This window comes from Cetorhinus maximus, chromosome 2, assembly GCF_964194155.1.
Source record: "Cetorhinus maximus chromosome 2, sCetMax3.hap1.1, whole genome shotgun sequence".
NCBI lineage: Eukaryota > Metazoa > Chordata > Chondrichthyes > Lamniformes > Cetorhinidae > Cetorhinus > Cetorhinus maximus.
The window spans coordinates 7,380,836-7,393,777 of NC_135880.1; the positions used below are offsets into that span (position 1 = coordinate 7,380,836).

At 49.5% G+C, this 12,942-nt stretch overlaps 1 protein-coding gene across 1 annotated transcript in view; it reads right to left on the minus strand.

The window, feature by feature from the left end:
• Positions 1-7,185: 7,185 nt before the first annotated feature.
• egflam (EGF-like, fibronectin type III and laminin G domains) overlaps positions 7,186-12,942 on the minus strand; it is a 170,050-nt gene continuing 164,293 nt past the window's right edge. The window contains exons 23-24 of the mRNA XM_078560625.1: positions 11,343-11,446; positions 7,186-7,679 (exon numbers count right to left, since the gene is read on the minus strand). Of these exons, the coding sequence (XP_078416751.1) occupies positions 7,525-7,679; positions 11,343-11,446 (259 nt within the window). The 3' untranslated portion in view covers positions 7,186-7,524. The remainder of the gene's footprint in view (positions 7,680-11,342; positions 11,447-12,942) is intronic.

Sequence of the window (12,942 nt, forward strand, 5' to 3'; positions counted from 1 at the left end):
CACCAAGCAAATGTTCCTGTCAGGGATCAAGAATGGAGCCTGCAGCCCTGGCATGTGATGGTGGTTTTTATTTGGGAGGCTAGCTGAAGGAGCGTTGGATCAAAGCATCCGGGTGTCCCTGCCTCCCTGGAGGTTACCCAGGTCAGCATCTATATCCTCAGCTTTCTCCTGACTGTGCTCATCCTCGGACTGACTACTGGTCTCATCGTCTGTTGCCAGAGCAGCTGCGTCAAGATCTTCTTCCTCCACGGAGTCCCCTCTTTCCAGCGCCAGCATGCAACCACTATCAGTGACGTACGATCTGGGGGTACTGGAGTGCGCCCCCTGAATGGTCCGGGCATCGGAAGCGCATCTTGAGAAGACCAATTGTTCTCTCTACCACAGCCCTTGTGGTGCCGTGGCTCCTGTTGTACCGCTGCTCAGCTTCTGATCTTGGATGGCGGAGAGGCGTCATTAGCCACCTTCTGAGGGGATAGCCCTTGTCACCCAGCAGCCATCCATCCAGTCGGCCTGGAGCACTGAAGAGCCCCGGCACCTGGGAGTATCTGAGGATGTAGGTATCGTGGGAGCTGCCTGGGTACCTTGTACAGACTTGTAGAATCTGCATCCTGTGATCACACACTATCTGCACGTTCATGGAGTGGAAGCCCTTCCTGTTGATGAAGGCACTGGGCTCACCCGCTGGCACCTTGATGGCCACATGTGTACAGTCTATAGCACCCTGGACATGGGGGAAGCCAGCAATGGCCGTGAAGCCTCTGGCTCGCTCAGCCTGGCTGGCCTCGTCCGTACGGTAGTGATTGAAAGTCAATGCACACCTGAACATAGCGTCTGTCACCAGCTTGACACAACTGTGGACAGCTGATTGGGAGACTCCGCAAAGATCACCCACCAACCCCTGGAAAGAGCTGGAGGCACAGAAGTTGAGGGCCACTGTGACCTTCAGCGCTACTGGCATGGGGTGTCCACCCACACAGCTGGAGCTGATCTCAGGGCCGATCCTCTGACAGATGGAGGTCACTGTCTCCCTGGAGAGGCGGAGCCTCCTTCGGCATTGCACCTCTGACATAGAGGAAGCTGCATAGCCACCTGTAAACCCCGGCAGCAGGATAGTGGCGTCTTCTGCGGTCCCTTCTGCCTTGGACGTCCTGTAGGCCCTGCGCCCCTTGTGCCTGCGCCTCTCCCCCACAGGTCACTCCCCTGGAGGCTGAATAGGGACTCCTGGCCTCCTCCTTCTTCTGGCCCTCTCTCCCTCCTCAGAGGAGGTGCCTCCAGCGGAGACCCCAATCCCCATTCCCAGGGTAAGGGAAGGCTGCCTGATACCTGGAAGGACCCAAGTGTTATGACTCCTCTGGAGTCCTGAACTGAAGCCTCTTATTTCTGTCAAAGCCGCTCTGAAGCTAAATGAAGATGCCCTGTTCACACAAGCAAGCAGCAGCAAGTTAAAAGCTAAAGTAGAAACTACTCACGTTAGCGAACACACTCACCCCTCTTCCCCCGCCTGTGGATGAGGTTTTTGAAAATGTGGCCGACCCGCCTGCCCGTTTAACCCGTGCGACGGCCTGAAAATCGCACGGGCCACGTAAACTCCAGGACAATGGGTGTCTCAAGGGCCTTAACTGGCCAGTTAATTAATGGCGGGCGCGCCTCCATCTTCATCGCGCACCCGCCTAGCGAAATATCGTGAGGGTGCGCGGTGATGTCGGGACTCATGCCCGAGGTCATCACTCGCCATATTACACTCGGGCGTGTCGGGCGAGCGCCCACATGCCGAACGTAAAACGCTGGCCTATGATTGGACCGGCCTGTAACTCACTCCCGGATATCCGTTATTCTATATATAAACCTCTCTGAACACCTCGGTTAAATTGCAGCTTATAACTCACCCCTGGGCAGCATACACAAACTGCCTGAACACCATAATGAAATTGCTGCCTGTACCAGCGGATAGTCATAAAGAGAGAGGAAGTACTCGAAGGGTTGAAATCCTTGAAAGTTGATAAGTCACCAGGACCTGACGGATTGTTTCCGAGGCTGCTGAAGGAAGTCAGGGAGGAGATAGCAGATGCTCTGAGGATGATTTTCCAAACTTCACTAGATACAGGGGAGGTACCGGAGGACTGGAGAAATGCAAATGTAGTTCCATTGTTTAAAAAGGGATCAAAGGAAATGCCAAACAATTATAGGCCAGTTAGTCTTACATCAGTGGTGAGCAAATTAGTAGAATCAATCCTGAGAGATAGGATTAACTGTCATATGGAAAGGCATGGACTAGTCAGGGATGGTCAGCATGGATTTGTTAAAGGAAGGTCTTGCCTCACAAATTTGATTGAATTCTTTGAGGAAGTGACAAGAAGGGTTGGTGAAGGTTGTGCAGTGGATGTTGTGTACATGGATTTTAGCAAGGCATTTGACAAGGTCCCACATGGCATATTGGTCAGGAAAGTAAAAGCCCATGGGATTCAGGGTAATGTGGCAAATTGGATAAAAGGTTGGCTTTGTAACAGGAAACAAAGGTTAATGGTCAATGGATGCCCTTGCAAATGGAAAGTTGTCTCAAGTGGTGTTCCACAGGGCTCGGTGTTGGGACCCTTGCTGTTTGTGTTATATATTAACGATTTGGACGTGAACGTGGGGGGCACGATTGGGAAATTTGCAAATGACACAAAGATTGGCCGAGTAGTGGATAGTGTAGAGGATAGCCAAAATCTCCAAAATGATATAGATGGGTTAGTGGAGTGGGCGGTAAAGTGGCAGATGGATTTTAACATAGAGAAGTGTGAGGTCATACATTTAGGGAGGTCAAACAGTTACAGGGATTACACAATAAATGGGAATATACTAAGGGGGGTAGATGAAGTGAGAGATCTTGGCATACAAGTACACAGGTCCCTGAAGGCAGCAGTTCAAGTAGACAAGGTTGTGAAGAAGGCATATGGAAGGCTCTCCTTCATTGGCAGAGGTATAGAATATAAAAGTAAGGATATAATGTTGGAATTGTATAAAACACTGGTGAGGCCACAACTGGAGTATTGTGTGCAGTTCTGGTCACCACATTACAGGAAGGACATAATAGCTCTGGAGAGACTGCAGAGGAGGTTTACAAGAATGTTGCCAGGGTTAGAAAAGTGTAGCTACAAGGAGAGATTGGATAGATTTGGATTATTTTCCTTAGAACAAAGAAGGCTGAGAGGTGACTTGATTGAGGTGTACAAAATTAGGAGGGGAATAGATAGAGTGGACAGGATAAAATTTTTACACTTGATGGAGAATTCTAGAACCAGGGGACATAGATTCAAGATAAGTGGCAGAAGGTGTAGGGGGGACATGAGGGAGAACTTTTTTACGCAGAGGGTAGTGAGTGTCTGGAATTCGCTGCCCAAGTTGGTGGTAGAGGCAGAAACTCTAAACTCTTTTAAAAAGTACCTGCATCTGCACCTTAAGTGCTGTAAGCTGCAGGGCTATGAGCCGGGTGCAGGAAGGTGGGATTAGAAAGGGCACCTGGGTGTCCTCGGGCTGGCATGGACAAGGTGGGTCGAATGGCCTCCTTCTGTGCTGTAACCTTTCTATGGTTCTCTGGTTCTACCTCACTCCCAGGTACTGATTATTCTATATATAAACCATCCAAACTCCTCGATTAGATTCAGCCTGTAACTCACTGCCGTATATCCATTACTGTCTGTGCCATTCATTAAGTGAGAGCTTGTTGTGAGGGGTCAGTTACTCCATTGTTCTGTCCACAATTCTTTGGTCAATGCAGTTTGATCTGAAGACAGTGATAAATTAGGACAGACAAGAGCTGACATTACCCCCCAGCCCTGTGTTCACGTAGAGCTGACAGTCAATGCAGTGATAGAGATGGGGACTGACTATGAACTGTAAACCTTCGATTAGTAATGGGTAATGTTAACTAATACGAGCAGCACTGTGGGTGTACCAAAACCAGAGGGACTGCAGCGGTTCAAGAAGGCAGCTCACCACTGCCTTCTCAAGGGCAACTAGGGATGGGCAATAAATGCTGGCCCAGCCAGTGAAGCCCACATCCCGTGAATGAATAAAAAAAATGGACATTGTTCAGCACACGGCCCAATGATAGTAGATCTGGCAAAGTAGAATAGGAAGAGAGTGGGACTTTCATTCCATCAGAATTAGACAGAGATTGAGCAGGTTGAGCACGCTCATGAAGATTATGCTTTCAACTGACTATCCCTGGTCTCAGAGTCTCTGCTTCTCCTTGTAAGCCCAACCAGAGGCATAAATTCAGAAGCTAATATTGACATGTGAAGCATCATGATTGACCACAGGGGTTCTTTCACTTCAGCCCTACTCGCGCACAACCACCACATCGAACCACACGATGCTGAGCCCACACGGTCAGTGGTACCCGGGACCCCAACTTGACCAGACACGCACACATCAGTTTGAATGAAGGCTGCAAGCGCAGACAGGGAGTGGGGGGGAAGGCCAACGCCAGCCAAGTCTCAGTTGCCAGCACTCTCGCCCCTGAATCAGAGGGTTCTGGGCTCGAGTGTCCTTTCAGAGTTTCAATACCAACTCAAGGCTGACACTCCAACCGAGCGCGGAGGGAGTGCTGCATCGTGCCATCTTTCAGATGAGGTATTAAAACCGAAACCCTTCTGCCCACTCAGGTGAATGGAAAAGATTGCATGGCAGCTGTGGGAACTTAGTCTCAGTAATGGTGACCATTGTTGATTGTTGTAAAAAAACCCATCTGGTTCACTAATGCCCCCTTTGGGGAAGGAAATCTGCCGCCCTTACCTGGTCTGGCCTACATGTGACTCCAGGCCTACAGCCATGTGGTTGACTCCTAAGTGCCCTCTGGCCTATCAAACCATTCAGTTCGAGGGCAATTGGGGATGTGGCACTTAGAATGGCTTTGCCAACCACGCCCACATCCCGTCAAAGAATAAAGGAAAAACTGTTCCTCCCAAACACTTGGCATATTTTAAATTACTCATGTAATGTATTCCAAAATGTTATTTTCTGAAAGAAATCTCTAATATATACTTGAATGAATCGATATATGAACCACATCCATTGTCTCCCAAAGGAGCCTGCCCCACAGTTTGGCTGCTCGTTTATTGTTTCTGCAGGTTAGTCTTGGATTTACCCTCTTTAAGTGTAGCCCATGTCCTCAGCCTCTGGACTAGGTGAAATGGTTAACCCAAGGTCTCTGCACTGCTCTTCCCAATGGCTTCACCCAGCAACGAACATGGGTCATCCGGTCTCTGCTTCGTACTCTCAGGATGGGGGCGGAGGGCTGAATTTTCCAGCCAGCGACGGGATGGAATTTCCCCCTGTTCCTCTGACCCTGACCCGTTTTCCTGGACCCCTCATTCAGGAGGGGCTCCCATAAAGAGGGGGCTCGCCTGGAGCAACGAGGGAAGAGCTTCAGCAGGCCCGTGCCTGCCAGGCCCAAGCGGCAGCGAGGGACCCTAAAGGGGGGCTGAAGATCACCGAAGATGAAGAAGTGAAACAATTGAGGCCAGGCTTCGGCTGGGATGCAGGCCTCTTGCGGTGAGATGAGGCACCTACCTGCCCCTCTCCTTCCAGTGTCAGCCATGATTCAGTGGCTTTGTTATCTCTGAGTCAGAGGATTACGGGTTTAAGTCCCACTCCAGAGGCTTGAGCAACAAAATTTCGGCCGCTACTCCCAATTGCAGTACAGAGGGAGTGCTGCTCGGTCTTTCACATGAGCTGTTAAACCAATGCCTTGTCTGACCTCTTATTAAACAGCCTATTCAATGAAGATCGGTGGGGGGTTGGGTCGGGGGGGGTTGGGGGGGTGGGGGGATGGGGGGGGTGCGGTCTCCCTGATGCCTTGGCCAATATTTATCTCTTAACCAACATCACAAAAACAGATTTTCTGCACATTGCTGCTTCTGGGAGCTTACTGTGCACAAATTGGCTGCTGCACCTCCTACAGTGACTACACTTCAGAAGTGTTTGACCTCAAAAGACTTTGGGACTTTGTGAAAGGCGCTATATAAATGCAAGTCTCCCTTTCTAGTGGTGAGATTAGTGGTCTAATCTTCATCTTTTTAGCCTCTGCTTCTCGCTGCTGGTCAGGATCGCCAGTGAAGATGCTGGGCCAGGATATTACAGCTCCTCCCACCCGTCGGGACATTACAGTCCCATCGAACCGAATCGAGATTTAAATGGCTCACCGCATTCGCTGGGGGGTTGGGTGGGAGGTGGTGGGTGGTAACCCTTGTTTGTTGAGATGAAAACTTGCAGGGCTACGGTGATGGGGGTATGGTGGGAATAGAACTGATTGGGCTGCTCCACAGAGGGCCAGCACAGACTCGATGGGCCGAACAGCCTCCTTTGGTGCTGTCATTTCACTCTGTGGGTGGAACTTTACGCCGGAGGGATTTTACGGTCCCGCTGTTAAGTCAACAGGCTTTTGAACTGCTCGTCGCATTGTTCAGCCTCGCTCCCTGCCCTGTGATGCTAATGGAATAGTGAAGCCGTCTTCTCCACAGGCCTTTCAAGCTGAGTTAAGCTTTTATCAGCGTGAAAACACAGGCACATGTCAAAGACCCTCAGGCCCCAGCAGTTTTCGGTTCTCATAGCCTCCTGCTGAGTACACAGGTGCCACGAATGGGCTAATGGGGCAGCCATTATTCAGTCAGCTGCCTTTAAAAGTCCCCACATTAAAAGAAGATACCTCTGAGTGTCTCTCTGGCCCTCCTGTCCGCTCGATGTCGAGAAGGTATATTTCCATCCACTGCACTTTTTCTCCCCCAAAGCGTTCACATTCCTCCCTGTCGAACTGCATCTGCCTCTTATCTGCCCCTCTCCTCTGATCTGCCCGGCTCCGTCTGCAATCTTCACTTGCTCATTCCCACCCCCCCACCCTCTAATTTGGTATCAACATTAAGCTTCAGTGTCATTTCTCTTGCCCTGCGTGTGAATCGTTTATATAACCCAAAAAAAATGCGCATTTATATAGCGCCTTTAACACAGTAAAATGTTCCAAGGGTGCTCTACAGGAACAGGAGGAGCTCGCTGAGTCCCTCGAACCCATTCCACCGCCCTTCGATGAGCTGCTGATTGCTCTGCCTCTTAAACCCATCTACCTGCTATAGTTACGTAACACTTAGCACCCTTAACTAACAAAAAAACCTATTAATTTAGACGAATTTACATGGGTGAAGGAAGATCCTGCTGTTGGCCCCATTGTCTACCAAGAGCTGCCATTTAATGGGAAAAGGGCAGGGTACAGTCAAATCAGCGACAGAACCAAAGGACCATACTGTCCACCTGAAGTGATGGATCTACACAACTCGGTTGCCGTGGAAACTCTATCGACACAGAGCTTCTTGTAGCTGCCAGTTCCCAATGTCCATTGTTGCTCAGACAATGGTAGTCCAAGTGTTTTTTTTTGAAAGGGGAGGTAGCAAATTTTCCTCAATCATCCTCTTCCGGCCCCCCCACCCCCCACCCCCACCCCCACCCCCCCTACCCCCCACCTCCCATTGCTTCTACGGCCGGAGGGAGTTATTTGGTTCCACAAGTGTTGATGTTCTTCCCGTCTGCGGCGTCCTCCACCAGTGAGATGTGGTAATCGGTCGAGAGAGTGAAGTGTGAGATGCAGCCCACGAAGCCCCTCATGTACTGTCGGTTGGTGTGCAGGGCGATCTCCTTCATCCCTCCTGACACGGGGGGGGGGGGGGGGGGAAAAAGCAAAATGTGAGGCAACGCATCTCTTCGAAGGGAGAACGTTTCCTTCCAGCAGCCATCTTACACGCACGACGACGATGGTTGTGTGGAGGGAGCGGCACCTATGGGGGAAGAACTGTGATCGCATGTGAAGGGAGCCACTTCCTGTGTGAGGTTAGCTATTTCCTGTGTATAGGGAGCTATTTCCTGTGTGGAGGGAGCTATTTCCTGTGTATAGGGAGCTATTTCCTGTGTGAAGGGAGCTATTTCCTGTGTGAGGTTAGCTATTTCCTGTGCGAAGGGAGCTATTTCCTGTGCGAAGGGAGCTATTTCCTGTGCGAAGGAAGCTATTTCCTGTGCGGAGGGAGCTATTTCCTGTGTGGCGGGAGCTATTTCCTGTGTGAGGTTAGCTATTTCCTGTGCGAAGGGAGCTATTTCCTGTGCGAAGGAAGCTATTTCCTGTGCGAAGGAAGCTATTTCCTGTGCGGAGGGAGCTATTTCCTGTGTGGAGGGAGCTATTTCCAGTGTGAGGTTAGCTATTTCCTGTGCGGAGGGAGCTATTTCCTGTGTGAGGTTAGCTATTTCCTGTGTGGAGGGAGTTATTTCCTGTGTGGAGGGAGCTATTTCCAGTGTGAGGTTAGCTATTTCCTGTGCGGAGGGAGCTATTTCCTGTGTGGAGGGAGCTATTTCCTGTGTGAGGTTAGCTATTTCCTGTGTGAGGTTAGCTATTTCCTGTGTGGAGGGAGCTATTTCCTGTGTGAGGTTAGCTATTTCCTGTGCGGAGGGAGCTATTTCCTGTGTGGAGGGAGCTATTTCCTGTGTGGAGGGAGCTTTTTCCTGTGTGAGGTTAGCTATTTCCTGTGTGGAGGGAGCTACTTCCTGTGTGGAGGGAGCTATTTCCAGTGTGAGGTTAGCTATTTCCTGTGCGGAGGGAGCTATTTCCTGTGTGGAGGGAGCTATTTCCTGTGTGAGGTTAGCTATTTCCTGTGTGAGGTTAGCTATTTCCTGTGTGGAGGGAGCTATTTCCTGTGTGAGGTTAGCTATTTCCTGTGCGGAGGGAGCTATTTCCTGTGTGGAGGGAGCTATTTCCTGTGTGGAGGGAGCTATTTCCTGTGTGGAGGGAGCTATTTCTTGTGTGGAGGGAGCTATTTCCTGTGCGGAGGGAGTTATTTCCTGTGCGGAGGGAGCTATTTCCTGTGTGAGGTTAGCTATTTCCTGTGCGAAGGGAGCTATTTCCTGTGCGAAGGGAGCTATTTCCTGTGTGATGTTAGCTATTTCCTGTGTGAGGTTAGCTATTTCCTGTGTGGAGGGAGCTATTTCCTGTGTGAAGGGAGCTATATCCTGTGCGAAGGGAGCTATTTCCTGTGCGAAGGGAGCTATTTCCTGTGCGAAGGGAGCTATTTCCTGTGCGGAGGGAGCTATTTCCTGTGCGAAGGGAGCTATTTCCTGTGCGGAGGGAGCTATTTCCTGTGTGGAGGGAGCTATTTCCTGTGCGGAGGGAGCTATTTCCTGTGTGTAGGGAGCTATTTCCTGTGCGGAGGGAGCTATTTCCTGTGTGAGGTTAGCTATTTCCTGTGTGGAGGGGCTATTTCCTGTGTGAGGTTAGCTATTTCCTGTGTGGAGGGAGCTATTTCCTGTGTGGAGGGAGCTATTTCCTGTGTGAGGTTAGATATTTCCTGTGCGAAGGGAGCTATTTCCTGTGTGATGTTAGCTATTTCCTGTGTGAGGTTAGCTATTTCCTGTGTGGAGGGAGCTATTTCCTGTGTGAAGGGAGCTATATCCTGTGTGAGGTTAGCTATTTCCTGTGTGGAGGGAGCTACTTCCTGTGTGGAGGGAGCTATTTCCTGTGTGAGGTTAGCTATTTCCTGTGTGGAGGGAGCTATTTCCTGTGTGGAGGGAGCTATTTCCTGTGTGGAAGGGGCTATTTCCTGTGTGGAAGGGGCTATTTCCTGTGCAGAGGGAGTTATTTCCTGTGCGGAGGGAGCTATTTCCTGTGTATAGGGAGCTATTTCCTGTGTATAGGGAGCTGCTTCTTGTTGTGATGTGATGCATATGTACCTGAAAGGGCTGTACCTCAAAGTTCGGCCCATCCACTATGAGACAGGTTGTGATGTGTAATCCCATGATTGACAGGATTACAGCAGGAGTCCTACAGGACAGACGTGTCTACGTAGGCTTCCAGTTAACATTATCTGTGCACATTCTTATCTTCAAACAAAGCACCCACATTATTGTTTTACCAATCCTTGTATGATTGATACGCAGCATTTTCTCTACGAAAGGAGCTATTGCCTGTTTGGAGGGAGCTGCTTCATGCATAGGGTTAGGTGCGAACACCCTCTCGCCACAGGGACCTGACCTGTGCTTTGTCCTCTGATCATTCAATGGTTTTTCACAGCTTCAGAATATCAGGGGGAAAACTTCCCCCTGTCGGGGACACGCCGCCATTTTACGTGGGCGGGCCAATTAAGGCCCGCCCAGCGTGACGTCCGCTAGGAAGCGCTGTGCACTCACTGTGCGGGCGCGGGGGAGGGGAGATTCCCTCAGCCGGGAGTGCAAAGAGTTCACTCATCTCCCTGAGGCTAAGCGCTGCCTCAGGGAGATCGACTCACAACTTAAGGCAAATGTTAAAAATATTTCCCTGACATGTGACACTGCCACATGAGCTGGGACGTGTCCATCACTTTTACTGAAACCTTTATTAAGTATTTTAAAAACCCTCATGAAACCTCACCCAGCCCGTGGATGAGGTTTCATGGTTTTTCTGAAGCCCGCCAGGGCTCCCGGCCTCCCCGCCAGCCTTAAGGTTGGACGGGCAGCCCTGTCAATTACCTAAATGGGTTTATCAATGGCCTCAATTGGCCGTTGACAGGTCGGTGGGCTCACAGGTGATTCGCCTGTGTCCCCGTCGACCTGAAAATGGAAATGACGCGGGGCCCCGACCTCCCCCCCAGCTCGCCGACCGGAATACCCTCTCTCAGGTGTCTAGTCCTATCTTACTGATTGCTGACTTTGGTGTCAGTAAGAGTCTCAGGCAGGTCCATGCACCGTGCACATGTCTCTCAGTCTGTCCCCACTAGTAATACAGGCACCCAGGGTAACGCTTTGGGGAAAAAAGCAAAATACTGCGGACGCTGGAAATCTGAAACAAGAACAGAAATTGCTGGAAAAACTCAGCAGGTCTGACAGCCTCTGTGGAGAGGAAGACAGAGTCAACGTTTCGAGTCCGTATGACTCTTCTTCAGAACTCTTCATCTGAGGAAGAGTCACATGGACTCGAAACGTTAACTCTGTCTTCCTCTCCACAGATGATGCCAGGCCTGCTGAGTTTTTCCAGCAATTTTTGTTTTTGGCTAATGCTCTGGGGACATGGGTTTAAATCCCATCCCGGCAGCTAGTGGAATTTAAACTCAACTAATAAAATCTGGAATATAAAGCTAGTCTCAGTAACGGTGACCCTGAAACTATCATCGGTCGCTGGGAAAACCCCATCTGGTTCACTAATGTCCTTTTGGGAAGGAAATCTGTCGTCCTTACCCGGTCTGGCCTACAGGTGACTGTGACTCCAGACCCCCAGCAATGTGTCTTAGCTGCCCTCTGTGAGAGTTGACAGCTCAATACATGTCTGAGACCGCCACACACTGACTTCCCCTTACCTACATACAGAGGTCCATTGAAGTTCAGTTGGCGCATCATTCCTGGGGACTTCCCGGTTTTTGCTCCATAATCATCGACTGTTAGCTTTCCCGACTGTCCATCCCTGAAACAGAGTGATATTGAAACACACACAGAGATAGCTTTCTGAAGAGTAAATCGTGTTTGACTAATTTGCTAGAGTTCTTTGAAGATGTGACAAGCAAAGTGGATAATGGGGATCCTGTAGCTGTAGTATATCTGGACTTCCAGAAGGCCTTTGATAAGGTGCCGCACAAAAGATTAATACACAAGATAAGATCACACGGAATTCGGGGTAATATATTAGCTTGGATAGAGGATTGGCTAACCAACAGAAAGCAGAGAGTCGGGATAAATGGGTCTTTCTCTGGATGGCAAGCTGTAACTAGTGGGGTGCCACAGGGTTCGGTCCTTGGGCCCCAACTATTTACCATCTATATTAATGACTTGGATTCATGGATAGAAGGTACTATAGCTAAATTTGCAGATGACACCAAAATAGGTGGGAAAGTAAGTTGCAATGAAGAAATAAGAAATTTACAAATGGATATGGACAGGTCAGGTGAATGGGCCAAAATTTGGCAGATGGAGTTTAACGTGGATAAGTGAGAGGTTATCCATTTTGGTCAGAAGAATAAAAAGGTGACTTATTATTTAAATGGAGAGAAACTTCAGAATGCTTCAGTGCAGAGGGATCTGGGTGTCCTTGTGCATGAATTGCTGAAAGCTAGTATGTAGGTACAGCAGGTAATAAGGAAGGCAAATGGAATTTTGGCATTTATTGCTAAAGGAATAGAGTATAAAAATAGGGAAGTGTTGTTGCAACTGTACAAGGCATTGGTGAGACTGCACCTGGAGTACTGTGCACAGTTTTGGTCCCCTTACTTGAGGAAGGATGTAGTTGCATTGGAGGCGGTTCAGAGGAGGTTCACTAGATTGATTCCAGAGTTGCGGGGCTTGTCTTATGAGGAGAGATTGAGCAGTTTAGGCCTATACTTGCTAGAGTTTAGAAGGGCGAGAGGAGATCTAATTGAGGTATACAAGATGCTAAAGGGGATAGACAAAGTAGACGTGGAGCGGATGTTTCCCCTTGTGGGGCATTCTAGAATGAGAGGCCATAGTTTTAGGCTAAGGGGTATTTAAATCAGAGATGAGGAGGAATTACTTTTCTCAAAGGGTCGTGAATCTGTGGAATTCACTACCTCGGAGCGCAGTGGATGCCGGGACGCTGAATAAATTTAAGGAGGAGATAGACAGATTTTTAATTAGTAACGGGTTGAAAGGTTATGGGGAGAGGGTGGGAAATTGGAGTTGAGGCCGAAATGAGATCAGCCATGATCGTATTGAATGGCGGGGCAGGCTCGAGGGGCTGAATGGCCTACTCCTGCTCCTAGTTCTTAGGTTATCTAGAAACACACACAGTTAGAAACGTGTATACAAAGAGGAGTAAAAGCCCTCGGTGGGGAGGGTGATGGCGCAGGCACACGGTCAGTCATGGTAACTTTGACAGGGGATTTGCATATTTATCTGAGCATTAATTCCACCAATCTCTCATGGTGGCTGACAAGGCTGAGGAAATTC